Genomic DNA, 27,724 nt, shown 5'->3' on the forward strand with positions numbered 1-27,724 from the left:
ATGGAAAACTGCAAAATGCATTTAAAGAGCCCCCGGGGTCTAGGCAGTTGTCAAAATCCAGCTTCTCTTAGTCATCCAGATAAATATTGAAGTTACGTCCTCACTTGTAAATTGAAAATCTAATTATCTGACTAGAATACAACAATTTCTTATTAGTTCCGCAAAGGAATTTTGAAATTTCATATCAGCAAAGTTAACTGTAGTAGCACAAAGAAAACTAATGTACATATTTACAACATGGTGTTATTTGCATACTTATTCAACCACCACAGTAATTTTCCATTGTGCTATATAAACATATTTAGACAGTTGTGTTTTTGAAAATAATGTGGGGGACCAAAAAACATGATCGAGGACTAATTCGGGGAACTCAGAGAGGAACTCTCAGAAATATGTTGCAACGAGCCAAGGAAGTTATGACGTCCTTTATTTTTGCCAGGCTGCGCTCCTCCTACTCACCCTTACCTGAAAAATTGGACTATTATTATTTTTTAAATAAGCTCCCACTATTTTCATGTTACTTAAAACATATTTCACGTTTTTCTTTAGACTGGATTCGAAGTAGGCTAAATAACGACTACAAAATGTTCTTTTAAAAATGCAAATCAAACTACAAAATGCGTTTTAAAAATATCAGATTTCGACTGTGATAGATCACGCAAAGTTTTGTGACACGCACATCTAAACCGCAACAATTAAAAAGTTGTATTTCCTATATCTTGACCATTTGTGCTTTATTCATGCTGCGTTTCTTCTCCGAAACTCGAGTTTGTTTGCAAACAAAAGCGAGCCACGTGGAGAGTCTTCCTTACCTGGGAAGTGTAGTTTATAATAAAGGCAAAGAGACGGCGAAGACACATAATATAAACTCAATTACCCACAATGCACCGGCAACCCAGCTGAGTGGGCGCTCTGGGGAAGGAACTTTTTTTTTCGTGACAAGTATAAATAGCTTGTGTGTTTACAGTTAGCTAGCGAGTTCTTTGTTAGTAGTATCGTTTTTGTGTCAAAAATGTGTGGGCTGCGAAACAGCCTACTTATTGTCCCGTAATTCCTGCTGGGGAGTTATTAAAAATATATTTATAAACGTTTACGGTTTTTTGTTTTTGTTTGAGAGGGTATTTTTCCCCCACCCCCTTAGCCTTTTTGTGTCCACTTGAAACCGAGAAGGAATCTTCAATTGGAAACCATCCTAAGGTAATAGCTGTTTTCTATAACTGATGGGAAGATCATTTCAAATAATAACGGTCTGTGTTTTGTCTAGATTATATTTGGACTGCATAGAGTGAAATGATAGCGAATTTGGTTATGTTTTTGAGTGTGGAAGGCTGACCGTCGGCACGAGACATGTCCGCTTTGTTTACAACATGCACACGTTTTCCTGTATTTCAATACATGATTGACCAGCATTTATTGAACGTCTACTTTATGATACATGTTAATTATTCAAACGCTTTCATATTGAAGTTGTGAGTGGACATTTTCAAAATGTATGGCAGTATTATGGTATTTTAATGTGTTTTTTTTTAACCTCGCATAACTTAATATAATGTTATTTAATTTAAACTTACATTACTTAATATCACCATTACTCTTATTTACAACGTTAAATTACATAAACTACTGTCTATTTTGTGTTATCTGTGATTTATGCAGTTTCATTCCATAGGTGATGGGGACTGCACTGTACATGTACTTATGTAAGAAAAAAAGCACTGATTCAACTACTGTACTTATTAAAAAGTTAAATGAATGAATAAATAAATAAATACTGATTCTGAAGTTCTGAACTTTACTTAGGTAAGTGGAACTTTGCTTCTACTGAGAATAATTATATATATATATTAAAAATAAATCACATATGTTGCTAGTTTTTGCTGGACTTTGATGGTATCAAAACATTTTCTCATAGCTTTGCTAACATTGTGAACAACTGAGTAACAAAAAAAGGCTGCATTAGCTATCAACTTATTAAGTCAACCTATTTGGATGCATTTTTTTCGTATTTTAATTTTGAAGCTGGTGTTTTGTTTAGTTTTTTTTTTAGCACAAGACAGTTGCTGCTCGATATTTCTGCCTTATAAGCCCCCAATAACTATCAATTAAGATTGACTAACCACTATTGACTTTACCTCTCTCTATTGATGTCTTTTTTTACATTGAGTTTATTTTTTATTTTTTTAAGTAACAAGTCTATTTGATAAAGAGTAGGAAGTACAGATGTCTGTTTTCAAATGTACGGAGTAAAGGAAAAAATAAACAGAAATATTCAAGTCCAGTGCAGTCATTCGTTAACTCATTCACTGCCATTGACGGTTATAAACGTAAAAAAATCATTACTACTATTTCTATTAATTTCAATTTTTTCTACTTTTGTTAACAAGAGTATGAAAACCTAGATTTTTTATTGTACATATATAAATATATATATATATATAATGTAAAATTTGTGATTAATCGTGAGTTAACTATTTAAGTCAAAGCGATTAATTACGATTACATTTTTTAATCGCCTGACACCCCTAATCATCTCGTCCGGCGACAATTTTTTTTAAATTGCAATTAATCGCATAACTTCACTAGTTAACTCACGATTAATCACACATTTTATATCTGTTCTAAATGTACAAGGGTAGGTTTTCATACTAGTTCAAATGAATTTTTGACGTTTATAGCCGTCAATGGCAGTGAATAAGTTAATTAATTTCCACCACTGCCAGTGTCCTCATGCAAAGTCCATCTTATAAGCAACAAACAAAACTGAATTATATATATATTTTTGAGTGATATAAGTAATATTCCAGTTAATTCATGTGTTATGTGTCACCTGAATTCAGTCAGGAGCATTGTGGCCCAACCAGTCCTTTTGTCTCGATGAGGCGCTTGTTCGCATGCTGTTGGCAGGTTTACTTATTTACCTCACACACGTGAAAAGAGATTGACTGTGTTGAACGTGAGCCAGAGTTTAAAAATAACCTGCAATAAATGACCTCACTGCTGCAGCTGTCAATCAGCTGCTCCAGGTTTTTTTAATTTTTTTAAATCTGAATATATCTCCGCAGGAAGTTATATTCAGGTCAAATGCGATTCTGACTATTGTGCGGAATGGATTGTTGTTGAATCGTGTCTTGAACTGAGGCAAAATTATGGAGTGCACTACTACTACTGCAACCAGCAGGGGAGCTGTTGAACATGCTGGTTTGGTCTGTGACATGTCAGAAATTCATCCATCCATCCATCTTCTATATGAGTCTTTTTTTTTTTTTTACTTTCTCATATTTTAGTAGTCTTACTATTGCTATTACCTTGTTTTTTTTTTAATTACCAGATGGACCTACTTTGCTATTACATTTTAATTAGGGATGCACGATAATGCTATTTTCAACCGATACGATAAACCAATAATTTAGAAAGTGCCGATGTCGATAACCGATAAGTAAGCCGATGATTGTTTGCAAAATTAACTTGAATACAAATATACTTTTGCGTCCTACTATAGGTCTCACATGTACAAATACATTGAAACATTGTGTAAAGCACCATGAAGCTGAATTTAATTGCTCTCTCTGCTTCAAAGACAGCCAGTAATTCATTCCGAGTTGGCCAAAACAAAACAGCCATGTTTTAAAAATGCAACAAAAAACTGCGAGGGTAACATTTTAACTGCCATGTCGCCATGATGCATCTTCTGTGAACACGAGGTCGCGCGCTTTATGACGTCACAAATATGCAACACTGAAATAGGCGAGGGGAGGCGTTGAGGAGTTGGGCACAACTTGAGCCACAAACACAACAGATGGACCAATGTGGCATGTCTATTATTATCAGCGATTATCTGGTTTATCTGTATGACATCAAATTGGTTGATAATTGCCGATAATTATCGGCAGATTTCATGATTATCTGGTTTATCTGTTTGACGTCAAATCGGTCGATAATTGCCGATAATTATCGGCCGCCGATATTATCGTGCATCCCTAATTTTAATGTTGGTCACGATGATGGTATTTGGAGAGCAAAGTCGTTTTTGAAATGGTAATACTTGGTGTAAAATGTTTGAAAAGCACTGCAGTATAGAGGAAATCTACAAGGATCTAAATGGACCACTATTTTTCTTTTTTTTACTATGTGCAGTGTTGACGTTGTTAATTGACAATTGAGCTGGTCCATGTACAAACTTATTTGAAGGAGTCTCAATCCAAGTTGCGCACCTGTGTTGTTTCAGCGTTGATGATGTGCCGTCCCGTTTCAAAACAAACCTGACTGACATGTAGGTTGCTTAACCTGTCGCATTTCCACCTCGCAGAGTCCATTGTTCTCCAGGGCACAACTGTTTAGTGTCAGTGTCAGTGATGTGCTAGAGGAAGTGTCGACACACCGACGTGTGCCGGTCACATATATTTTCAAACAGAATAGCGTTTCTGTGATGTAAGTGATGTTAGACTTTTGAATGTCACCCCACGCCCCTCATGTGTGTTCTCATTGTGTGCTTTGTTTGCCTTTGGTGACTGTTTTTTTTTTGGGAACCACAGTGATTCAAACAGGTTGCTATGTACGGTTTAATTCATAGGTACAGCTTCACAGCAAAAAAATAAATAAACTCAACATTTTGGTTTTTGCTCCCATTTCGTATGAGCTGAACTCAAAGTTCTAAGATTTGTCTATGCACACTAGTGGTGTGCCCAAAAAATCGAATCGCAATTCTCATTTAGTACGATTCAGAACCTTTGTGTGTGCCTTTATTGGGAGCGCTGTTCATGTTATACTCGATTTGGCCACTTAGGGGCAGTGTGGTTCTCGTTCTTTTGAGTGATAAGTGCCGCGAGTAGCGCGCTAATTAGCATTAGCGAGTCAGACTGGAGTAGATCATTACAATTCCTTGCACATCTATAGATTGAAGCAAAATTCATTGTCAATCAAAATATTTTGAATCAAAAATCATTCTTAATCAAAAATCGATTCCGAATCGAATCGCAGACCCAAAAATCGGAATCGAATCGAACCGTGAGACATTCAAAGATTCCCACACCTAAAGCACACAAAGCATATTTCTTGCAACTGTTGTTCACAATTTGTCTGGGTGGCTGCTTTCCTACAGGTCATCTTCAGTCTCCTTAAAAAGCTTCAGCCATGGTGTTGATTCTGGGAAGACGGATGAACAGGGAGGACACTGGCATCAGAGACTCACCGGCTGTAAAACGCAAGGTGTGTTGGAAAGAGTCCACTTCGTATACCATTTTTGGTAACCGAGAAAAGGGCACGCCTTGAGTTTTTGTTTGTTTGTTTGTTTTGGTTGGTTTTTTGAATCAAGGAAATCATAATCGCAAACCACAAAGTTCAGGTGTTCATAAAAAGTACAGCTAATCCAATCAACAACAACAAAAAATACATTATCATTTGTCTCCTCCCTTTTTTCTTGAAATTGATTGTTCTCGTCGCCAACCTTTTTCTTTCAAGAAAAACAATGTTAAGTAGAGGCCACAAAATATCACCCTGTGGGCTCCAAACGACTCCCAGGTTGCTCCTTTGAGTTATAACTAGGGATGTAATGATATCCAAATGTCACAATACAATATTATCATGATATGAACCTCACAATACGATAATTATCAGGATATTGTGGTGGTGTTGGCAATATAATATTTTATTTTTTTTGGAAATCTACTTGGGTGGGTGAACTCCGGCGGTGGGGATGGGAGGCGGGTTGGACGGGAGGTGGCTCTCAGTCCTTTTACTACGTCTCCTTAGCCTCACGATCCATAAGTGAGTGACGGCGAACTAACGTTACATGCGATATATCCTGTCGCAACACGTTTTTTTTCTTCTTTTTAAATATATTTTTAATAAATTTTCTTGAAAACTTCTTGGGTGGTGACCAATTTACTTGGGTAGCCCGCCCAAGTATTAACATGGTGTGGGAAACACTGTCATTATACTATATATATATCATCCTCTGAGTTTTCTGCTATATCCATGCCACTATGCTAGTATGGTCGCCGCCCTCCGCCATCTTGTATTACTTTGTAAACAATGCACAGTGTATGTTAATATTGGCGTAGCGGCGTAAAGTGTCATAGTCTATGTAGTTCATAATGCTGTGCTTGACTGAAGCAGTTGAGAGGTGTTGCTTTAAATATCGTAGCATGACGACGACAATATTGTGGCAATTTTAATGTCGCGATATCAAGATATTGCGGTTATTGTTGCATCCCTAGTGATAACCCAACTAAACTATGTATGTGTAAGATGCCCTAATTTTCCAGAGATAATAAGTTGTTTTGCTGTGCTTGTTTGAGACGAATACAAATCTAATCAATATGACCCCTTTTATTTTGAAAATATGTGTTTTGTTTTTGAAAAAGTAGAACTTTGTGATGATTTTTAACTCATCCACTGCCATTGACGGTTCTAAACGTAAAAAAAATTCAATAGTGAATGTACTTACGTACTCACAACTTTTCATGACACCTTTACTAACTGCTTAGTTTATTGTTGTACTCTCGGACCTGCACATCTGTATGACGTCTTTGTTGCCCATTTGGCCCGACATTTCACTGCTCCAGTGCTAGTGCTGTCACTATCAAATATCTTTAGAATCGATTAATCTATCGATTATTCAATCAATTAATTGACTGATTTTAGTTTAAATTTGGCATTTAAGTGTATTACAAAAGCATTTATTACTTTTTATTAACCAGTGGTTGGTGTTTATTTTGTATTTCGTGTTTGTATAGTGATTAAAAAAAAGGGGGTGGATGTTGTACTATGTTACCGGTTCGGTCATTGTTTTCCAAAGTAAAATCAAATGTTTGCAAATGTTTTATTTTGATTAAATAACGCAAAAGATAATCACAAGGACTACAGAAATCAGTGAACAATTACTGTTGATATGCTCAAATCAGTGGATTCGGACACATTTTAATGAAAAAATAGCTCCAAACAATTACTCGATTATTAAAATAGTCATCGATTAATTTGATCATCGATTACTTGATAATTAATCAATACATTTTGACAGCTGTATGCTCCACAAACGGCAAAAAAATCTTCTGTAATTTGGATAATTGGAAGACAAGATGCTAAAAACACATGATTAGCGTAAAACGTCAATGCAGACGAGTTGACTCATGGTTCAACCCCATTTGTTTTGTATTCTTATTGGCACACCTTCTGACTTAAAAAAATAAAAAATAAAATAATTGCAAATGATTTCTCAGAACCCCAGTTTATTGCTACTGGACCCCAGTTTGAGCACCACCGTTTTAGAATTCTGAAACCAAACCGGTTGTTTCCTCAGGTGTTTGAGGTCGAATCCAAGACCGTAGCCAGCCAGGAAGTATTGGACTTCTGCTCCGGCTCCTCCCACTCCGAGGGCATCCTGCAGGTGTTCAATGAGTTCCGCGACTGCCGCCTGTTCACGGACGTGGTCATCAGCGTGCAAGGCCGCGAGTTCCCCTGCCACCGGGCCGTGCTCTCGGCGTGCTCCTCCTACTTCAGAGCCATGTTCTGCAACGATCACCGCGAGAGCCGCGAGATGCTGGTGGAGATCAACGGCATCCTGGCCGAAGCCATGGAATCCTTCCTCGCTTACGTTTACACCGGCCGTGCCAAGATCACCACGGAGAATGTCCAGTTCCTCTTCGAGACCTCCAATCTCTTCCAGATCGCCACGTTACGCGACGCCTGCGCAAAGTTCCTGGAGGACCAGCTGGACCCGTGCAACTGCCTGGGAATCCAGCGCTTTGCGGATGCTCACTCCCTCAAGCAGCTCGCCGGCCGCTGCCGCACTTACGCTCTGGCCAATTTCTCCGAGGCAGCTCAGCACGAGGAGTTCCTCGACCTCCGCAGGGAAGAGCTGGAAGAGTACATCGACAGTGACGAGCTGTCCATCGGTAAGGAGGAGGTTGTGTTTGAGGCCGTGATGCGCTGGGTGTACCACGTTGTGGAGCACCGCAAACCCATGCTGAAGGCCTTGCTCCACCATGTGCGCCTGCCACTTTTGCACCCCAACTACTTCGTCCAGACAGTGGAGGGAGACCAGCTCATCCAGAACGCTCCCGAGTGCTACCATCTGCTCCACGAGGCCAGGCGCTACCACGTACTGGGAAATGAGATGATGTCACCCAGGACCCGGCCACGCAGGTAATGTTTGCCTTCTGGTGATTGCTTATGTGAGGTAAAACCGGTTTGCACAGGAAAACACTTGCAAAAAAAATAAAATAGGGATGGGCATTTGACTAAGTGGTAGGGATAGACTGATAATCGGCCTGGTCGATGATTGGCGCCGATATTGGACATTTAAACAAATATCGGTATCGGCCTCTTTTTTTTTTATTATCTGAAAGGGCAATAAAAAGTCAATTTTAAAACATTTTACTCTCAGAGAACTATTTCTTTAAATTTTCAGTTCACTTCATAAAAAATGGTGCTGACCCTGGGAACCTTCTGACCTTTCATTTGACCAGCCATTTTCACGGAAGCAACCCCCTTCGCTCCCAGCTGTTTTACTGAATTTTGACTGATTTTGCAAGGCCCTCAGAATATTCTGTTCTATTGCTATAAAAACATGGAACCTATCAAAAGAAAGATTAGAGTCTTTTCTTTCATCAGGAAAAAAAGTATATTAGTATCTGTTTCCGTTTTGCAGTAAATAGCATTAGAATATAGCTAAGTTTCATCATTATTCACAAACCTGTTGAAAACACTGGCAAAAAGAGCGTGTTGCTGATCTCTTATACTCTGCTGCCACCTGCTAGCCATTAATTTTTTTATAACTACCATTGCTTTAAGCAACCTCTTCATGTCAGAAGCTGTATTAAAGCCTCCTGTATTAAAACACACACACACACACTTAAAAACGTATAAATACGTTTTGGGGAGTGAAGGACAAAGTATTAAAAACACATTTATACGTTTTTGGGTTTGAATGAGTTAAAACAAAGAAATATGAAAGTTTAAGATTTCAGGCATTTAAAAATTTGGGAAAAATATTTACTGTAGAAAACTAGACTATTTACATGTTTATTTAACTTTTTTAGACGTATTAATAACCTCGGGAGATGCTTGATCACTTTGTTAGGAATTTAAAAGGACGTCTATTGTTTAAGATTAAAAAAACGTACACATTTTGAAAAGTCAGAAAAATTGTTAAATAAACATGCTTTATGACATTACAACAAAGTCAAGATTGACATTTGTATTTAAAAAAAATAATTGACGGCAATGTATTTGTCCCTTTTTTTTTAACTGAAAATTAATATCGGCTCCAAATATCGGTTATCGGTTATTTTTTCATGAAAAGTGAAAAGTTGAAGGGATAAAGCCACAGATTTGCATTATTGTTGTTATCTGATTTGTGACTTTCTGCCACTATGACTTGTTTGGTTGAATTTAGTGAAGTTGTCATATTGAACACTGGTGACACTAACATAGTGAAGACTGCAAGTCAAAGTGTACAATAAATTAACAACTAAAAAAAAACTATTGCTAGAATTTTTTGCTTATGTTTGGGGGACCTTGAGAAAAATAATCGCATATTAAATCACATTTTCTATATTTAGTGGGGTAGGGACACAATTACCAGTAGATTATATTTCAAAATTGTTTAACCCTAACAAAAACATGTTAGGTTAAATGACGACTAAATTATCAATAGAGGTGAATATTAGTAAGTGTGAATGGTTTTTCATCTGTATTTGCCCTTGCCCGCTGACGAGTCCAGAGTGAAAGGGTAAATTTTGAGTTTGAGTTTAGTTAGTAAAAGGACAGTGTGCATTAAAAATATGGCTGCACCAGATTTAGCACAATGCTATCTTCCATCTGTATTCTCATAGGGTAGCTAGGATAGAAAATGAATTGCTAGATCAGATGGGAGGATCTTTCTCCTTGAATTTTCTGGACTCATTATATTCACCATCAATGAATTGATGATTATGTCCTTTTTCACCAAATCAGTCTACCATGTTGCCGTAGTGGAGACTGAACAGATGATGAAAGTAGTCTTATTTGTAAAGCAAATAGCTGTTCTACTGTGTTGATAGACCTAGACGAAAATGTTTTACTTTACGTAGGCAGAAGTTTGTGCTTTTGTCGAACTTAACTCATACACAGCCAGCCCAGTAAAAATGGATCTTTGACGTCTATAACCGTCAATGGCAGTGAATGAGGTTTTTTTTGTGTGTTTTTTTTTTTTTTTTTTTGTGTGTGTGCGCAAGACAAAGTGACAGGGCGAATTACTTGCTAAGTACAGTATGTCTGTGTTTTGTAGCTCCTTTTCAAGTACACCTGTTTTTGATGCTCCTTTTCAAGTATAAGAGGAAGCAAGGCATGTTGGTACACAGTACTCGGTAGCCGGAGAGTGTCAAGAAACGACTAACATGATGCAACAGACGACCACAAAGAAATGTTGGGTCTTGCATTACATACCTTCAGCACAATTTACTTCACTTGAGCCTGCCATATTTGGTTTTCATTGAAGTGTGTCCGATAGGACAAAGGCCAGCGCTGATTGAGGCCTCATTAATGAAATTTAAAACGGAGGACATGGTGGGCAGCACAGCACACGGCAGCTGCTGCATTGAGCGAGATGACCTGCTGTAACGGTTCGTGTTTTGAAGTCGTGTGTATTTGAGCTGTATTGTGTCCGTATCCAGGCAGGTTTGTTATGAGCGGGAAACAAAGCAGGCAGTTGGTCTCTCTTTTTTTTTTTTACAGTTTGCCCTGGGGGGGATCAATTATTTTCTGCTCAAAATAGTTGATTGATTTTCTCCTTCTGCGGCTGTGCTGTTGGGAAGCTTCCAGAACATGCAGACAACATCACGTGAACAAATTATTATTAATAACACGAGCCACGCCTGGTTTAGGCTGTCTCTTACCTGTACACAACACACGCACGGGGAATGCACACTAATCTGCCTGACCCGCCTTCGCACACTTCACACAAACTTTGGGCCGTTCACAACAAAAGGGAAGCTCCAATCAGTAGTTTTGAGCACGACAACTATGTGATCATGGAAATGGAGCTCAAGTCTTGTGCCGTTTTGTTTTTGTTGCGGCTGAGATTGATAGGAGCCCTTGGAAATGAACTTTGCCTTGGAGATAAGTGAAGTTACTCCTGTAGGAACGCCACCTCTGTCTTCCCTGTCATAATAAATCCCTCAAAATGTTGATGTGTGTGTGGTGTTTACATGTCAGCTTAAGTCAGCTTTAAACTGAATTTGCGGAATCAAATTTTAACTCTCTCATTGCCATTGACGGCTATAGACGTCAAACAATTATTTTAACTATTTCTATTAGTTGAAAATGTTTTCCACTTTTGTTAACAAGAGTATGAAAACCTAGAAAAAATATTGTACTATTAGAACAGACATAAAATGTCATAAAAATTACAATAATAAAAAAAACGCCCCTAATTTTTAATAATCTTTTCTTTCTTAAAAAAAAAGAATATATAAACAAATGTCTAGGTTTTCATACTCTTGTTAACAGAAGTGGGATTTTTTTCTTTAACTAATAGAAATAGTTCAAATGAATTTTTGACGTTTATAGGCGTCAATGGCAGTCAATGAGTTAATATGGCACATACCTTCTTTCACCATTCACAACATTAAATACAACTGCAACAACAAGTACACAGTAAATTGTGCAGAGTAAATTTGATTCTAATTAGAGTGGGACCAAATAGACTCAGTTTTAGAGTAATATATACACTTGGAAGAGAGTATATTAAAGAATCAGGGAAAAAAAGTCACTCAAGGCTTGAGGAACGAACTCACGACCTTCAGCTTGGGAGACAGCCGATCTACTCCCTGAGCCCCATGCAGCTTCTGCTGTGTGTTAGTATATCGCTCGTGTCGGCTTGAATCTTTGTAACCCCAAGAGACCAAAAATTATGTTTTTGGTCTCTTCTTGGAGATAAGCAAACATTAGGAGAGGCATAGCTCAGGTAGTGTGTCAGTCTTCCGAGCTCAAGGTTGTGAGTCCGTTCCTCAACCCTTGAGTGACTTTTATTTATTTATTTTTCAATTCTTTATTTTACTCCCTTCCAAGTGTAAATATTACTCTAAAACAGTTTGGTCCCACTCTAAATAGAGTCAAATCTACTCCAAATAGAGTCAAATTTACTCTACAGAATTTACTGTGTACAAGTTCTTGTAAAGTGAAAATAAATGTCTTCTAAATTTGACACACCACCAACAAGTGTTAACTCACCCGCTAAATCTGAATGATTAAGAAAATAACACATATATAAAACAGGGCAAAAAATAATAATCTGTGTTTCTCTCAGCCAATGGACAAGCGGTCGGCTCATTTGCAACGTCACTTTCTCACTTGGGAAATTAGATAACAACAATGAGCTGTTCTGTAAATTGTGGCATCCAGGAAAGATGCATTTTCGGGGGGTAGGCAATGAGGCATAGCTAGATAGTTAGCTGCGTTGTTTAGTGGTAGCGGTGTAAGGTGCCATTTTAGCCACGGCCCCCCCAAAAAATCAAGAAAACTGATGATCTCCACAATTCAGTACTATATAGTTCCTAGTCTTTGCACGTTTTCAGCAATTCATTTGAAACATATCTAATCTGAATTCACTTTACAGGATCTTAACTCATTCATTGCCATTGACGGCTATAGACGTCAAAAATTCTTTTGAACTATTTCTATAGTTAAACATTTTTTTCCCCACTTTTCTTAACAAGAGTATGAAAACCTCGGAAAAAAATATTATACATTTAGAACAGATATAACATTTGTGATTAATCGTGAGTTAACTATTGAAGTCATGCAATTAATTACAATTAGAAAATTTCATCGCCTAACGCGATAAAAAAAAGAAAAGAAAAGATAATTAAAAATTAGGGGCGTCAGGCGATTAAAATTTTTAATCGTAATTGAATCGCATGACTTCACTAGTTAACTCACGATTAATCAAAAAATTTATATCTGTTCTAAATGTACAATAAAAAAAATCTAGGTTTTCATACTCTTGTTAACAAAAGTGAAAAAAAACGTCAAACTAATAGAAATATTTCAAATTAATTTTTGACGTCTATAGCCGTCAATGGCAGTAAATAAGTTAAATATGCAGTACTATAGTCTAATTTGGTTTTCCACATTATCCAGCCCACAATAATAAACCAAGACTTCATGTAGCTTTGTTATAACCCCCTTGAACACTTGGCAGAGAGCCTTTACATCATTTGTCTTTATTCATGTATCAATGTGAGTATAATGTTTATTTTAAACTGTTCTTTGCCAAGAATCCTTTGTGTTGATAAAGACCATGTATTTCCGCCTTGGCAAAACTCGATGCTCTGCTGAGTGCCTTAGTCTAGTTATTGTTGTACGGGCAGAATTATTGATTCAACTCTCGTTTAGGTCCTATTGAATTGTTTGATTATTTCAACATATTTACCTTCCTGTATCAACCTCAAATGTTTTCCTGGTTCTAGGTCGACTGGCTACTCTGAGGTGATTGTGGTGGTGGGCGGTTGTGAGAGAATAGGGGGCTTCAACCTGCCCTACACAGAGTGCTACGATCCGGTGACGGGAGAGTGGAAGGCGCTGGCCAAATTGCCCGAGTTCACCAAGTCGGAGTACGCCGTGTGCGCCCTCCGCAATGACATCCTGGTGTCAGGTAAGAGCCTGGTACAACTGGACCATCAAATCGGTGCGATACAAAGTTTTCTATACAGCTTATCCTTGTTAGGGTCATGAGTGAGGTGGGGTCTGATTTTGGCAGCGGACACCCTCAACTGGTCGCTAGCCAGTCACAGGGTACTTAACTTATTCACTGCCATTGACGACTATAGACGTCATAAATTCATTTGAACTATTTCTATTAGTTTAACTTTTTCCCCTTTTTTGTTAACAAGAGTATGAAAACCTAGAAAACAATTTTTTGTACATTTAGAACAGTTATAAAATTTGTGATTAATCGTGAGTTAACTAGTGAAGTCATGCGATTAATTACGATAAAAACATTTTTATCACCTGACACCCCTAATTTTTAATAATAATTTATAAAAAAAAAATTATAATTGTAATATTTGTTTTCCAATTTTTAATAATCTTTTTTTTGTTAAGAAAAAAATATAAAAAATTAGGGGCGTCGGGCGATTACCATTTTTAATCGTAATTAATCGCATTACTTCACTAGTTATCTCACAATTAATCACAAATGTTATATCTGTTCTAATACAATTTTAAAAAATCTAGGTTTTCATACTCTTGTTAACAAAAGTGTGAAAAATGTTAAACTAATAGAAATAGTTAAAATGATTTTTTTACGTCTATAGCCGTCAATGGCAGTGAATGAGTTACAGCCATAAAGGAGAAACAGCTTAAATTCACATGTAAGGGGGTGAAGCAGGATAAGAGACAATTTCATGCTATGTGTGGTTTACCAAAATACAAGAGTGTAAAAATAAGTTCTAAATTGAGATTTAAACATTTCCACAGTAGTAGCTGTTCTAATTTCTGCAGGTTTGGCATCCTAGAGTGGTGGAGCCCAAACAAAAACAAAAAAACAATTTTTTTTCCATGTAAACGTATATATATATATTTTTAAAGATAACCATGGATCATTGGACAGTTTACAGAGTAACCAAAATCCTTACGGGCTTGTATCCCATAAACAATCCCCACAATATTTAATCATATTTCATAAAATAAATGCTAGAAGGTATTCAGTATATGCGAGTAAATTCTGCTGGCAAAGTGAAGCTTTTCTTGTAGCCAGTCACAATTTTTCCATCAGTCTGCACGCTTATAGGATGGCTACTGTATAATATTGCTATATATTTGATATCATTTCATGACTTGGTTTTATTTGCTGGGAGTTGCACTTTTAGATTCTAGCCTGTCTTAAGAATCACGTAAGCCTTCTTTGGTGACACCTAGATAAGCACATTACATCATTCATTTTTTTTTTTTTTACTTTAGAGCCAAACTTTCAATGTCTAAAGTTTAGTGTTTTTATTTTTCCATGTTTTTGAATTGTGGAGGTGAAAAGTTTTTTTTTCTTCCAGGAATAAGCCGTTTTAAATGTGCCTTCAAGCATAGGCCGTGCTCAAACATGCCCAGCATAAGCTGGAAACACACTGGACAAAAAAAACAGCAGCAGCAGTTGAGAAAGAGGAAAAAAAAGAGGGCGGGGGGGAAACGTGGTCTTTCTTTCAGTTGAGTGTGTGTCGTGTTTATGCTTTTTTTTTTTTTTATCAGCTAACTGCCAAGTCCTCAAGTGCGCGCGGGTCTATCTAGCCCCGAGAACCCGCCTGGAAAAGTCAACACATCCCTCCCTCCTCTGTCCGTCTCAAAGACATACACACATGTTTGCACGCTTTCGTTGACCCATTTCTATCTTTTTTCCCGCTTTGTTATTGTATTTCCAACTTTACTCGAGTTCTTACCCTCCTCCACTCTGACTGTATGCCCCCTGGGGGGGGGGGGGGTGTTAGCGCCGTCCAGTTCATCCTGCATAGCTGCAAGTAAGCTGTGGTCTTAAATAGCACGTGGCACCCAATGTTTATCCAGACCAAGTCATGCTTTCTGTTCCAGGACAACAGCTCTCGATGCTGACTTTATCAAGACTTTATCAAAGTGTGACCACGTCAAACGTTTGCCTACTCATACGTTGGCCTTACCGTTACCTCCTCAGGCAACAGGAATCGTTGGCATTCTGAGCTATCTTTAACTGTCTGTTAACATTATTGTATACGTTAGCATTTCATGTAAAACTCCCAACATTATAAAATGTCGACACACAAGGTTGCTGTGCGATGGTTAAGAGCATTGATTAGCAGCCCCATGTGAGCTCGTTGGACAACACCAACTGAGTTTTTAATAAGCACCATACTGCGCCTGCGGATCATAGCACTTTTTCAAGGCAGCTTTCCATGATTATAATGACGCCATTGTGGGTAGCACCCTCTTATGCCTTTGTGACTTCTATCCAAATTGTTGACACTCCGAAACCTTCAGGGCAGCAGACTGGTTGTCTCTTTGACTTTGTACACAGTCGATAATTAATCACGGACACATCTGACTCACTTCTTTTAGAATCTGTGGTGTCACCAAAAACATGTTAGCTCGATTGAAGACTCTTTTCAATTGGTGTGCGTGTGAACGGTTGTTTGCCTATATCCATAAAACAATGGATTGATGGATGTGCAAATGTGTGTGTATTGTATGTACAGTATATATACTGTATGCACGTTTTAACTTTTTGTGAGTGGTGTGGTGTGTCTGCTGTATGTCGGGGTTACATAAATTGAAACTGTGGTACTTCTTTTACCTGCCTGGAGTCATGCAGTAGTTTTACTAGGGCTGCCACTATCTAATCTTTTTAAAATTGATTATTCCGTCGAATAACCACACCCTCTCACTTCCCCCCCCCCATAAAATTATTATTATTATTATTATTGTTAATCCACTCAGGTTGAACGTGAGTTGAATTGAATGGATATAACTGCTTATTATCTTCTATAGATATGCATTATTGAACATCAAGTAAATTAGCCTATGCTAAATGGTTAGCAATCGCGATTAGCATTAGCGTGCTAGCGATGACTTTTTACGGGTGAATAAACCCTAATCCTTACTACCATTTAATTCACACATGCATCATTATATCTACATGAGTTAAATTGAGTGGATATAACTACAAATTATTTGTTACCTTCTCTGCATGAATTAAACACCAACAAAATTAGCCTTTGCTAAACGGTTCGCAATCACGATTAGCATGAGCATGCTAGCGATGACCATTTAAGGTCATACAAACACTAACTACCTTACTACCATTTAGTTCACAGTACATGTACATTATTATATCTACATTACACATGTAATAATATCTTAAAAGTCACTTGCAGACGATTTCAACAATAGTCCATGAGTAAAAGTGGAGCCGAGTTGCCCCTTAGCTAAAATGAGCTCAATAACTTCCTGTCCACTGCGTGCATTTGTAAAAAAAGAAAAGGAAAAAAAAGGTCCGTGTAGAAACATGGACGACGGAGCAAACATGGTTCCAAGGCAGACGTTTTCAGTCAACGCATTTTTAAAGTCGACTTATCCGACTTGGTCAACTTTTTTTCTCGTAGCCCTATTTTTTTTTTTTGTTTACCTTTCTTTGTAGCGTTCAAGGTGTTTACATAAATAGAAAAAAAAAATCACATTAGATCCCATACAATCTAAAGAAGAGGGTTCTTAATTGCTATATCATAGCGTCACTTTTTTATTGTCCGGACGTCTGCTACAGGTGGTCGCATCAACAGCAGGGACGTGTGGATGTATAACTCACAACTCAACCTGTGGATCAGAGTGGCTTCATTAAATAAAGGCCGCTGGAGACACAAGATGGGCGTCCTGCTGGGGAAGGTGAGTGGTCTTTTCAACATTTTGTAATGACAAATGTGGATCATGCACCTGTGTTTGTTTGGTGTGAATTCATCAATGCTTGTAGTGACTTTTTAGTATGTAAAGGTCTGAGCTTCAGGTAACACATAAATACAAATCCAGCATTAACATAATGAGTCATGGTTTAAAAAAAAAAAAAGGAATGATTGTTGACCCAAGCGAACAACCATGCAGGAAAGTTACTAAAAGGCTCCCCAGAGCTTTCAGACTACTTTTAAAGTCATATACTTACATAGTGCCTTAAACTGCAGACATACAAGAATCTGATTTGACATTCTGTTGCTTTGCCTTTTTGATTGACGGTAATGAGCAAATTCTTCAGTGGCAAATAGGAAGTTACTCAAAATTCCTGTCACCTGTGTCAATAACCTGCATGTCGCTTATCAGTCATGTTGGCCAATGAGGGCGTCTTGTTACAAGGAACAGCACTATGTCATCATTTAATTGTGTTTGCGTTCTCCATCAATGTCCAGCTCCACTTGTTATAAAAAAAAAAAAAGTACTTTGAGTCATAGAATGGGGCTGTTAAACACATCAAGTTACAATATCTGTTGTGTATACCACTCAGCATAGTAAGGGCATTTTATTTGATATTTTTCACAAACGACCATCTAAATTTGCTTTATGAAAAAGCAAGTTCACTCAATTTTGGTTCTGTGGTGTGCCATGAGATGTACCTAAAGTAATATGTTAAGATAAACCATTGACTTGAAAATTCGGACACCTTGATGTTTGTTTTTGACTTATTTAAATAAATTTAGCCACTTTTCCCATTAATTGTCACTCACTCAACACCCAATCGGTCAACAACTGTGCCTGCCATGTACCAAAAAGTCTCATCAGGTGTAGAGGCTTGGCAACTTGTTTTTACATATTTCAATGCCTTGCTTTGACTAATACAGCAAATGTAAAGCATTTGGACTGAACCATCTGTACACGTGATCTCAGCTCCAGCGCTACTCGCTGTGCTATTTACGGCCTCTAATGCACATCCAGATGGACATTCCTGTTTAAGGGCAACACAAGTTTCTTGGATCTGTGTTCATGGCTCATGTCTGCTCGTTGCATTCTACCGTGGCTTGTCCCGCATCATGCGTCTTCTATTTGAAGTTTGCATACGTCTGCATGGTAACATATTTAATGGGAGTCAGATAAGAATAAGAAGGTGGATAAGTCTTCTTGTGTCTTAAATTGTTCTGGAACTGGATTGTTAAGTCTGTCGACGCAGCATTTGTTGTTGTGAGCAACAAGAGAATGAAAAAAACAATTGTTGACCTTTGACATTGCAACTCATGAGAGGTTCTAATTATCTAAAAAAAAATGGAACAGCAATTGATGATCTTGGTTAAAAAAGCAGAACTAAATAGAGGCACGTGTTTTGTGTTAGTCTTCGTAGTGTGTACAAGTTCACACGTGTTTACTGCTTTAGGTGCCATTTTAAGGCCTTTGTTTTTTTTTTGTTGCCTGGTTTTCATTCGTAGCCATTGTGCATTAATCCTGTTATTATGTTGGGAATGTCTCATGCTAGTAAACAGTATGGACATGTCAGTATAAAAGTCACTGAGAGGTACCACTGCACTCAGCTGTGTTTACTAAAGTGCATTCTAAACCGATTTGAATGCTAAAAGGGTTACGAGCTCAGTTTTCCCTATTTACACAGACAAACATGATATAGTGACACAGTAGTATTGCTCACACATTCTTACGCACACTTAAATGTCTCGTGAAGACACATGCCTTTTACTCCCAGAGGGGGGTTCATATCTATGTCTACTTCCTGTGTCTGTTGCACATGCATGTTTTTTCTCTCTCTCTCTTTATGAGTTTGTGTCTTTGCATTTTCACAGTGTACAATTACGTATTGTTTAGAATATGCTTGAATTTGACTGTTATGTGTGTGTTAGTTCATTTTCCTAACCATTTCTAGCCATCGCCGCTCGTGACATCTTACCTACCCATGTTCAATTTCTCTTTTTATAGTGTTTTCCTCTAAATCTTTGTGATAGATCGTTCCCACATACAGAGAGATTCAGTTCCTTGTCAGTCATTTCCTCATTCTATTTTCAATTTCCTACTGTAATTTCCCATTTGAGCTTTAGCACAGATGCTCACATAATACGCAGCACGTTTGTTGTAAACAAGCCTGTCACGCCGACTTCTATGCATTTTTTTAGGTCTTTTTTTTTACTATTGCTCACAAAGGGAGAAATGTACTTTTCCGTACAGTACAGAAATTAATATTATATTATTGACTGCACATTTACTGCAATTAACCCACTTTCTCAATGGAAGCTCACTCACACACAAACACATCTCTGTCCTGTCTATGATCCCCTGTTACAGTTGTACAAAAATAGGTCCTGTCCCTGTCATATCAGGACTTGGTGACAGCTGTTCTCTTCCATCACTGTCTATTTTTTACCCTACTGTATTTGTTTGTATCAATTGCTCATTTGTCTTTATCTCTTATTATGCATATTTAACTATAATGTACATCCACAACTACAGTATTTGGGCTTTTTTTTTTTAATTACCTACATAGACCACCACAATCAATTTGAAAACAATTGATTGGCTAATCAACTTTAATTCAAGAATGTTCACAAAAACACATTTTCGGACAATTGAAGCAATAGTGAATATACAGATGCTTTGAGATACGAGCGCTCATTTCACAACAAGTAGCCATTTGGAAGATGATGAACAATTCTTAAAAAAAAAAAAGATGCTTTGAGCCGTTTAATGCCACTCTCAGCTGAAGTTTACTGTCAAAACAAACATAAAACAATGGGAATTACATTGTGCAACAGCATAACTTTGTGTTAAAGACTACTGCTAGCTTAGTGCTAACACATAATGGGGAACACTAGTGATGGGACGTAACGTGTCGAGGCTTCGGAGCGTGTGTCGAGTAATTCAGGAAGACATTTCTGAAGCGCGTGTCGAGGCGTGATTCATTCCGGTCAAATGGCGTCACCGATTACGCTTGGCACGTCATGGGTTCAGGAAGTGGTTCGACTTTTGCAGTTTCACACAGCATATATAGTTCAATGCTTCTCCGCAAAAGTTGCATGTCAGTGGATGTTTTGAGCGTCGCAAATTTGCCCGTAACACGTTTTTTGTGTGTGTGTGGGGGGCTAAATCCTCAGTTCGGCAACACTAATGCAATGACGCGTTACTTTGAAAATTCACGTCATTTGCATTGCAAGGTGAAGTGCTTGTTCTGCGCTAAGCAATTGAAGTACAACAACAATCTGATTTGTTAACCATTCATCTATCATTACAACTATCAGTACTCATAAATACAATCCCCATCACTTCAGTATCCGTAAGTACAGTCCCCATTACCTCAGTTTACACGCAATCAATGCCTCATTATTATATTTTCTTCAGGATTACTAATTTTCATAACATGACATTACCCTCATATTATTATTGAACTGATTAACTGCATGAGTGTAACACACAAGTCAAAAATGTTCCTTTTTTTTTTTTTTAACAAACATAAAGCAACTTCAGCATGTTAAAAACCTAATTTTAAAAAACAATGCCCAAAGTAATAATACACAAAACAAATATTACTCAATTACAGGTAAATAAATAAAAATACAAATTGGCAACTAAAGCATGTGTAATCGTTTCTAAAACAACACTGTTGCTAGACAGCAAAAAAGCAGAAGTACAGTAGTTCAAGTTACAGTTTTTATTTCAGCCACCAGGGGGGTTTGTGTGCACATGAGGCCTCACGAGCAGAACCTTTTTGTGAACTAATTTGATGGAAAGCTTCGAGTGTTCAAAAAGCTTCATCTGCCCATCACTAGGGAACACCATTAACGGGCTAACAAATAGCAATGGATATTTGATCACACGATGGAACAACACACGAAGACGGATTATGTAGCAATATTCAAGTTTTTTCTTTTCTGCAAAGAACATTTGGCATTGCCTGAGACCGCAACAGTATATCACACCAGCAGGAGCAGCACAATGCCGATTGAATTGAAAAATAAAATTTACCTTATTAAGCTTACCTTAAATGCTGTGCTTTTTATCGCTTTTTTGGTTGGGGTTTTCGGGTCGGTTGGAACGCATTCATGGCGTTTCCATTCATTTCAATGGGGAAAGATGATTTGTGACACAAGCATTTTGAGTTGAGCGTAGTTATGGAACAAGTCAAACTAAGGAGGCATCACTGCACCCAATTTTTTTCTTTGTGTAAGTTAGTGCCGTGTATTTGCTTAAAGCTGAATCGCTACACGTCTTGATAAAATAAATGTATTACTTCTTTGACAGTGTGGCAGGTGCTCACTATAAGAATATGGGCTGGATTGTTACGTTGCCACATGTAAACAACTCATTAACTGCCAAGCCAGGCAGTTGTTCCGTCAGGTTGGAAATGCAAATATCAGTGTTCACCGTACGTGTCCTCCCTTTTCCCTCCTTTGTATGTCTCCCTCTTTTCTCCCCCTCTCTCTCCTCGCCTCTTCCCTGTACTTGTTTTCACTGTATATTTCTAGGAAGGACAAGAACAACATGGTGTGTGTGTGTGGGGGGGGGGGGGGGGGGGGATTGCATGAAACCATTATGTAAATGACATAACTTAATACTCAGTCTCGTATTGCAAACAAAATACTGCAACAGGCACACAACAGGTTCTGTGATTTTTGTCATTAGTCATGCGTCGTTCTATTTTCGCTATAGCCACTTCATTAGGCACGCCTACACAATCCAAACAAGAGCTTTATCAAAACGTCTACCTTTTTGAAGATAATCCTCAATTTGACACGACCAAGAGGACCTCTGCTTTGAAAATGACTTGCAGTGAATGAGCTCATTTAACAATATGGGATGTAGTTGTAGAAGATTTGGTAAATATTAAATCACCTCTATGATGGAGCGCAGTTCTACAACACTGTAAGCCACAACCAAACGTGATTTACTTTTCTGTTAAACTGAATATCATTTTCTTTGTAAAGGACATTTTGTTAACATTAAATTGTGCAGGTGTATCTAATATTATGTCCAGACCAGTGTTCAAGTGTCCTTTTTTTTTAGCCTTACTTGAGTGTTGAATAGTCTTATGGACGCTCAAAGAAGCGTGTCAACATGAAGCAATAGCTAAAGATACAAGACATTCTGAATTACAAGGGTTAGTCAATAACAACAGCCTGTGGGCCGGAGTTTAAAGACGTCAGTCAGGGGTTATGTGTTTAAAAGCAGTGCGTCATTTATTTTCCTTTCCGCACTAGATAGACTGGTTCTCTTTGTGCTGATGTGCAACCACATGTTCACCTTTTGTAATTAGATGGGCTGTTTACCGTTTAACATTGTAAACCGGCACGTACGTCTCGAAAGCTCTTGGTACACAAGTGATATATCCGCGGGGGGGTGTGTACTGTATATTCCAGGTCTACGCTGTGGGCGGTTACGATGGCCAGAGCCGCCTGAGCAGTGTGGAGTGTTATGACTCCTTCTCAAACCGCTGGACGGAGGTGGCGCCCTTGAAGGAGGCGGTCAGCTCGCCGGCCGTGGCCAGCTGTGCCAGCAAGCTTTTTGTCATAGGAGGAGGGCCCGACGACAATACCTGTTCAGACAAGGTGGGGAACGGATGTTTTCCTGTCTCAAACGCACACTCTTGATGACAGCTGTGGTGCCTTTTTCATCATGTAACCCTACAAGCTAAAGCCTGAACCATATGATGAGAGAAAATTTTGAATCTTTGTAAATAGTATTTTCAAAGAATATAGAGTATTTATTGGTCCTTTTGAACAACAACAACAACAAAATTATTTTTGAAAATCAACTTCCACATATGACTTTTGATATGTGTCATATTTGATACATCCGGTCACAATGCTTTAAATGTGTACATTTATAACTCCAAAATATAATAATAAGTAGAAAAACATATTTACAAAAATCAGAAAGAACATTTGTCACTATTAACTCATTTGCTCCCAAGAACAGATAAATATGTTAAAATTTCCCCCAAGGACGTATTTATACGTTTTTTATGTATTTTTATGCTAGAGCATACAGAAGGCTTTGATGCAGCCTCTCAACTGCAGAGAACGAAAATGGTAATTATTACAGAAACGGCCAGCAGCAGAGCAAAATATATCAACCAGGGCCATGTTGAAAAAAGCTCAGTTACCCGCAGTTCTAAACAGATTTGTGAATAATGATGAAACTTAGGTATATTCTAATGCTAATTGATGCAAAACGGAAACAGATAGAGATATCCTTTTTTTCTGGATGAAAGAAGAGACTCCAATCTTTATTTTGGTAGGTTCCATGTTTGTATAGCAATAGAACACAATATTCTGTGGGCCTTGCAAAATCAGTCAAAATCCAGTAAAACAGCCGGGAGTGAAGGGGGTTGCTTCAGTAAAAATGGCTGCGAGTAAATTAGTTAATAATTATAGGCGTCTCTCCTTTGTCGATCTTCAAGGTCGCTGGAAAAGCTATCCACTGGGTGACACCGCCCTCTAATGGATTATCCATGCAATGCATGTGTCAGATTATATACATCAGGGTTTTAATGGGGAAACAATATTATACTCATGAAATAGAGAGCTCAAAATGTCTTGAATTTAGTATGATACGTTTGCCTTTATAGGGCTAATGAAGTGCCCACTGCATGTTTTTTTGTTCATACTACGTCCATTTCATATTTACATCCACAGGTCCAGTGCTATGATCCCGAAACAGACACTTGGCTCCTCCGAGCCAACATCCCCATCGCCAAGCGCTGCATCACCGCCGTGTCGCTCAACAACCTCGTGTACGTGTGCGGCGGTCTCACCAGGTCCATATTCTGCTACGACCCGGTGGAGGACTACTGGATGCATGTGGTGCATACGTTCGCAAAACAGGTAGGAGATTTTTGTGGCCAGTTTATTCGGTACATGGGCCTCCCAAGTTAATTCACCGCCACTGTCACATCACAATTATTGGAAATCATCAATACTATACAGAACCACACCTGTGCTACTGAATATCACCTGAAGAAGATCAGAATAAATTTTTATCTAATTGCTGCCTATTTTTCTGCGTGTAGGAGAGCTGCGGCATGTCGGTGTGTAACGGTAAGATCTTCATCCTGGGCGGCCGGGGCGAAAACGGTGAAGCAACGGACACCATCATGTGTTATGACCCGGCCACAGGGATCATCACAGGGGTGGCTGCAATGCCGCGTTGCATCTCCTACCACGGTTGTGTAACCATACATCGCTTCAATGATAAATACCACAGGGCATGACCAGAAACGCGCATGCACTTGCAGTGCACGAGTGCACTCGCATAAAAACACATAAACACATTACAAGCATCGTTCAGTTATTTTATTTTCCCACAGCATCATGTAGCAACACTCATTGCAGTGCTGTGAACATTTAACTTTAATGGAGGAAATGCTCTCTGTTTATTCAGATGAATGGCAAAACAATGAAAATCAAACCTGGCCATTATGCGTCATTTTTGTCATATTTGATTTCTTAACAAAGGTCACATCAGTTTTTTTTTATATACAGCGTGGCTAAAAAGTCACTATACACTTTGTACTTCCTATTTTCTCCCCGTTTTGTTTCAGGTATCATTCAGACAGATGAGAGGCCAACAGCAATGTTTATGTTTTTCTGTCCCTTACTGACGTTCAGTGCCAACTTGAGAAGCTTTATGTCGGAGACACAGCTTCAATGCGTCATGCAGTTTATGCTATTCGTGACAAGTTTCCCAAAATAGTAGTTGTTGTTTACTTTTTTTGACGACCACCAAAAAAACCCACACAAAACACATAGAGCAGGCGTTTGCGCAAAGCCAAGGAAACTTGCCATGGATAGCGTGAATTGTACTACGCGCCCGGAGCAGTGTGATGGCTAAAGCTTCTTAGAATGACTCTGAACTGCAGTAGTAGACAAAAAAAAACATGTGGCAATTATGAAACGCTTCTCCAATGTCAATTGGCCAGCCACGGATAAGGAAATGATGCTTTCAAAAGTGCAAAGGCTAAATTGTCCAAATGCTGATGAGCTTCACATCTTTCCAACTCATACCTGAAATAAAATAGCAAACAGGAAGTGTGTTGTGACTACTGGGGCATCCTGTGTATAAATAATTGAATAAATGTCATCTGAAAACAAGACTTAAGAATTTATATTTGAACTAACTAGGTCAGACAATAATAACGCTAATTTTGTCTCTAATGCATGTTTTATTTGTGAATCTCAAAGTGCTACAGACTTTAAAAAAAAGGAAAAAAATGACATAGAAAAGGGGAGTCAAATATAGGGCTTGCAGGCCAGAAGTGACCCGTCGGCATGTCCAATCTGGCCTGCAAGGACAAAACAAAAACGGCAGTTTTCACACAAACTTCACTTTCACTGTTGTTACTAATTTTGCTCACTGGAGGGCGCACTGACAACCACTTAAATGACATTTTGAAATTTGGCCAGAACTCAGGTTTTGATGCAAAAATTTTGCTCATTTTTGTTAACCCATTTCAGATCAATCTGCAATAAGATAATAATGAATGTGATTTTCAGAATGTACGTGTAATTTTTTTTGCACCAAGAAAAGTTTGAACTATTTTGACGTTTTGTTATTTAAAGCTTATTAAGCCAAAGACATACTTGGGTGAAAGTGGCCCATGAAATAAAATGAGTTTGACACCCCTGACATAAACTGATGAATAACAATGAAAATGACCGTGTAGTATAATTTGACAACCTGCTCTAATGTTCTTCCAATTTGAAATGTATTTCCCTTCATGAAAAGGAATGATATCAAACAAAAACAGAAGACAATAATCAAGTTACAGCAACACAATTAACTTCACTTTTTAAAAGTTGACTTCCTTCCATTTCTTCGCTGTATCTTTGCCCCTTTGATTTACATTTATATTTTAAGCTTTATTTTGTTATGTTATCATTCATATTAATCTCATTACTGGTATTCTTATTGTGACGAATAAGTTATAAGTGTGTGTGTGTTTTTCAATATTTTTTTTTTCCCAAAGTTCTTGTGTACATTCATAGCTAGCGGGCACAATGTGGGTGGTGTTGTAGATGTAGCGAGAGGCCTTTTTGTAGACCTGTAGGGTCTTCTCCGAATATGTGGTGTGCCTGTACAGAGTCGGTTGATGAGTGCGTGACATAACCGATGTCATTTGGATGATGTCAGCGATGCATTGCCGCGCCGTGTTAACCAATGCTGCTTACACCTTTGCATTAAAAGACACAAGATGTAACTCGGGTTAACCGTAGATACCTCCGTGCGTGTTTGTGGGTTTGCAAGTGGGAGAACGTGTTTTGAAGCACTAGCCCTGACTTGAGGTCAGTAAAAGTTTTTTTTTTATTATTATTATTATTTTTTACAATTGATATTGATAGACAAGATGTTGCTGTGAAGATTTAGTTTTTTCTTATATTTAAATGTACTTTTTTTTTCGGTAACTGAGAGCCCCAACTGTGCACTTTGACAGAATCTTGTTAAATAGATGTCGACAAAATTTTATGTTTTCCTTTCTTCATCTTTTTTTTTTTTTTTTTTTTTACTGTATCAGTAAATGTTATTTGCTTTCACATGAAATATGGAAGGGTGTAGATGGTAGGGCGCCTCTGTTTGGCCACACAATGCCACGGTTCAGAGGGCATAGTTCAAAGAAAGGACTTTAGAAAGATGATAAAGATGTGAAAGCTTTGTCTTTGCTTCTGTTGAACTTTTTATTAACTTAACAAAACATAATCAAGCCATCAATCAGTTTTTCTCAAGGGCATCAAATCGCACAGGAAGCCAACGGGATGGTAAGATACTGGTCGTGGAGGCAGTTTGAGAATAAGTGTTTGTGTCTGGGATTTCACTGAGTATTTAATCAAATGTCCACCAATGTTGATTTGTTTTTCATTTGAATGATTCTCTATTTCGAGACTTTCATACATGTTTGCTTTAATAAGATTTACATTAATTTTGTGTTTTCATTTTTTTGTGGGATTGTGTGTTTTTGACCCCATGTGTAATAGGTATCAAGAGCTGAGATGTTTTTGTTTTTATAATATTTTGATATGAACGGAGGTGGAAACCAACCTGGGTAAATTGGATTTGATCCTGATGTCATCTTGTGTGAGCTAATGTGCCTTTAAAGAATAAACCAGCAGGGGAATATTGATTTTCTTTTTATATGAACCATTACAAATGTTTGTGTCATGTTATATTTTAAGATGCTGTTTGCTTCGATTCAAGAAAATGTTTTTGTAGTGGTTGACTTGTGGACAGTATCAATAAAGTTTTTCCTTTTTGTACCAAATACAGT

The 27,724-nt window shown here is 37.9% G+C and overlaps 1 protein-coding gene across 1 annotated transcript; it reads left to right on the forward strand.

Annotated features, from left to right (window-relative positions):
- The first annotated feature begins 931 nt into the window (after positions 1 to 931).
- klhl24a (kelch-like family member 24a) lies at positions 932 to 27,718 on the forward strand. The gene is made up of 8 exons (XM_086088121.1): positions 932 to 1,197; positions 5,099 to 5,205; positions 7,298 to 8,142; positions 13,449 to 13,633; positions 17,258 to 17,376; positions 22,824 to 23,012; positions 24,102 to 24,290; positions 24,476 to 27,718. The coding sequence occupies exons 2-8, from the start codon at positions 5,131 to 5,133 to the stop codon at positions 24,674 to 24,676; spliced, it is 1,803 nt and encodes a 600-aa protein (XP_085944247.1). The 5' UTR covers positions 932 to 1,197; positions 5,099 to 5,130; the 3' UTR covers positions 24,677 to 27,718.
- The last annotated feature ends 6 nt before the right edge of the window (positions 27,719 to 27,724 follow it).

The sequence above is a fragment of the Leptonotus elevatus genome, chromosome 1, assembly GCF_054856555.1.
Source record: "Leptonotus elevatus isolate MCC_2025b chromosome 1, RoL_Lele_1.0, whole genome shotgun sequence".
Lineage (NCBI taxonomy): Eukaryota > Metazoa > Chordata > Actinopteri > Syngnathiformes > Syngnathidae > Leptonotus > Leptonotus elevatus.

Excerpts from the sequence above, each read along its gene's own strand:
- klhl24a (XM_086088121.1), top strand. The coding sequence starts at position 5,131 with ATGGTGTTGATTCTGGGAAGACGGATGAACAGGGAGGACACTGGCATC. Across the intron at positions 17,377-22,823 it reads TGGGCGTCCTGCTGGGGAAG|GTCTACGCTGTGGGCGGTTA; the intron begins GTGAGTGGTCTT and ends TGTATATTCCAG. Across the intron at positions 24,291-24,475 it reads TGCATACGTTCGCAAAACAG|GAGAGCTGCGGCATGTCGGT; the intron begins GTAGGAGATTTT and ends TTCTGCGTGTAG.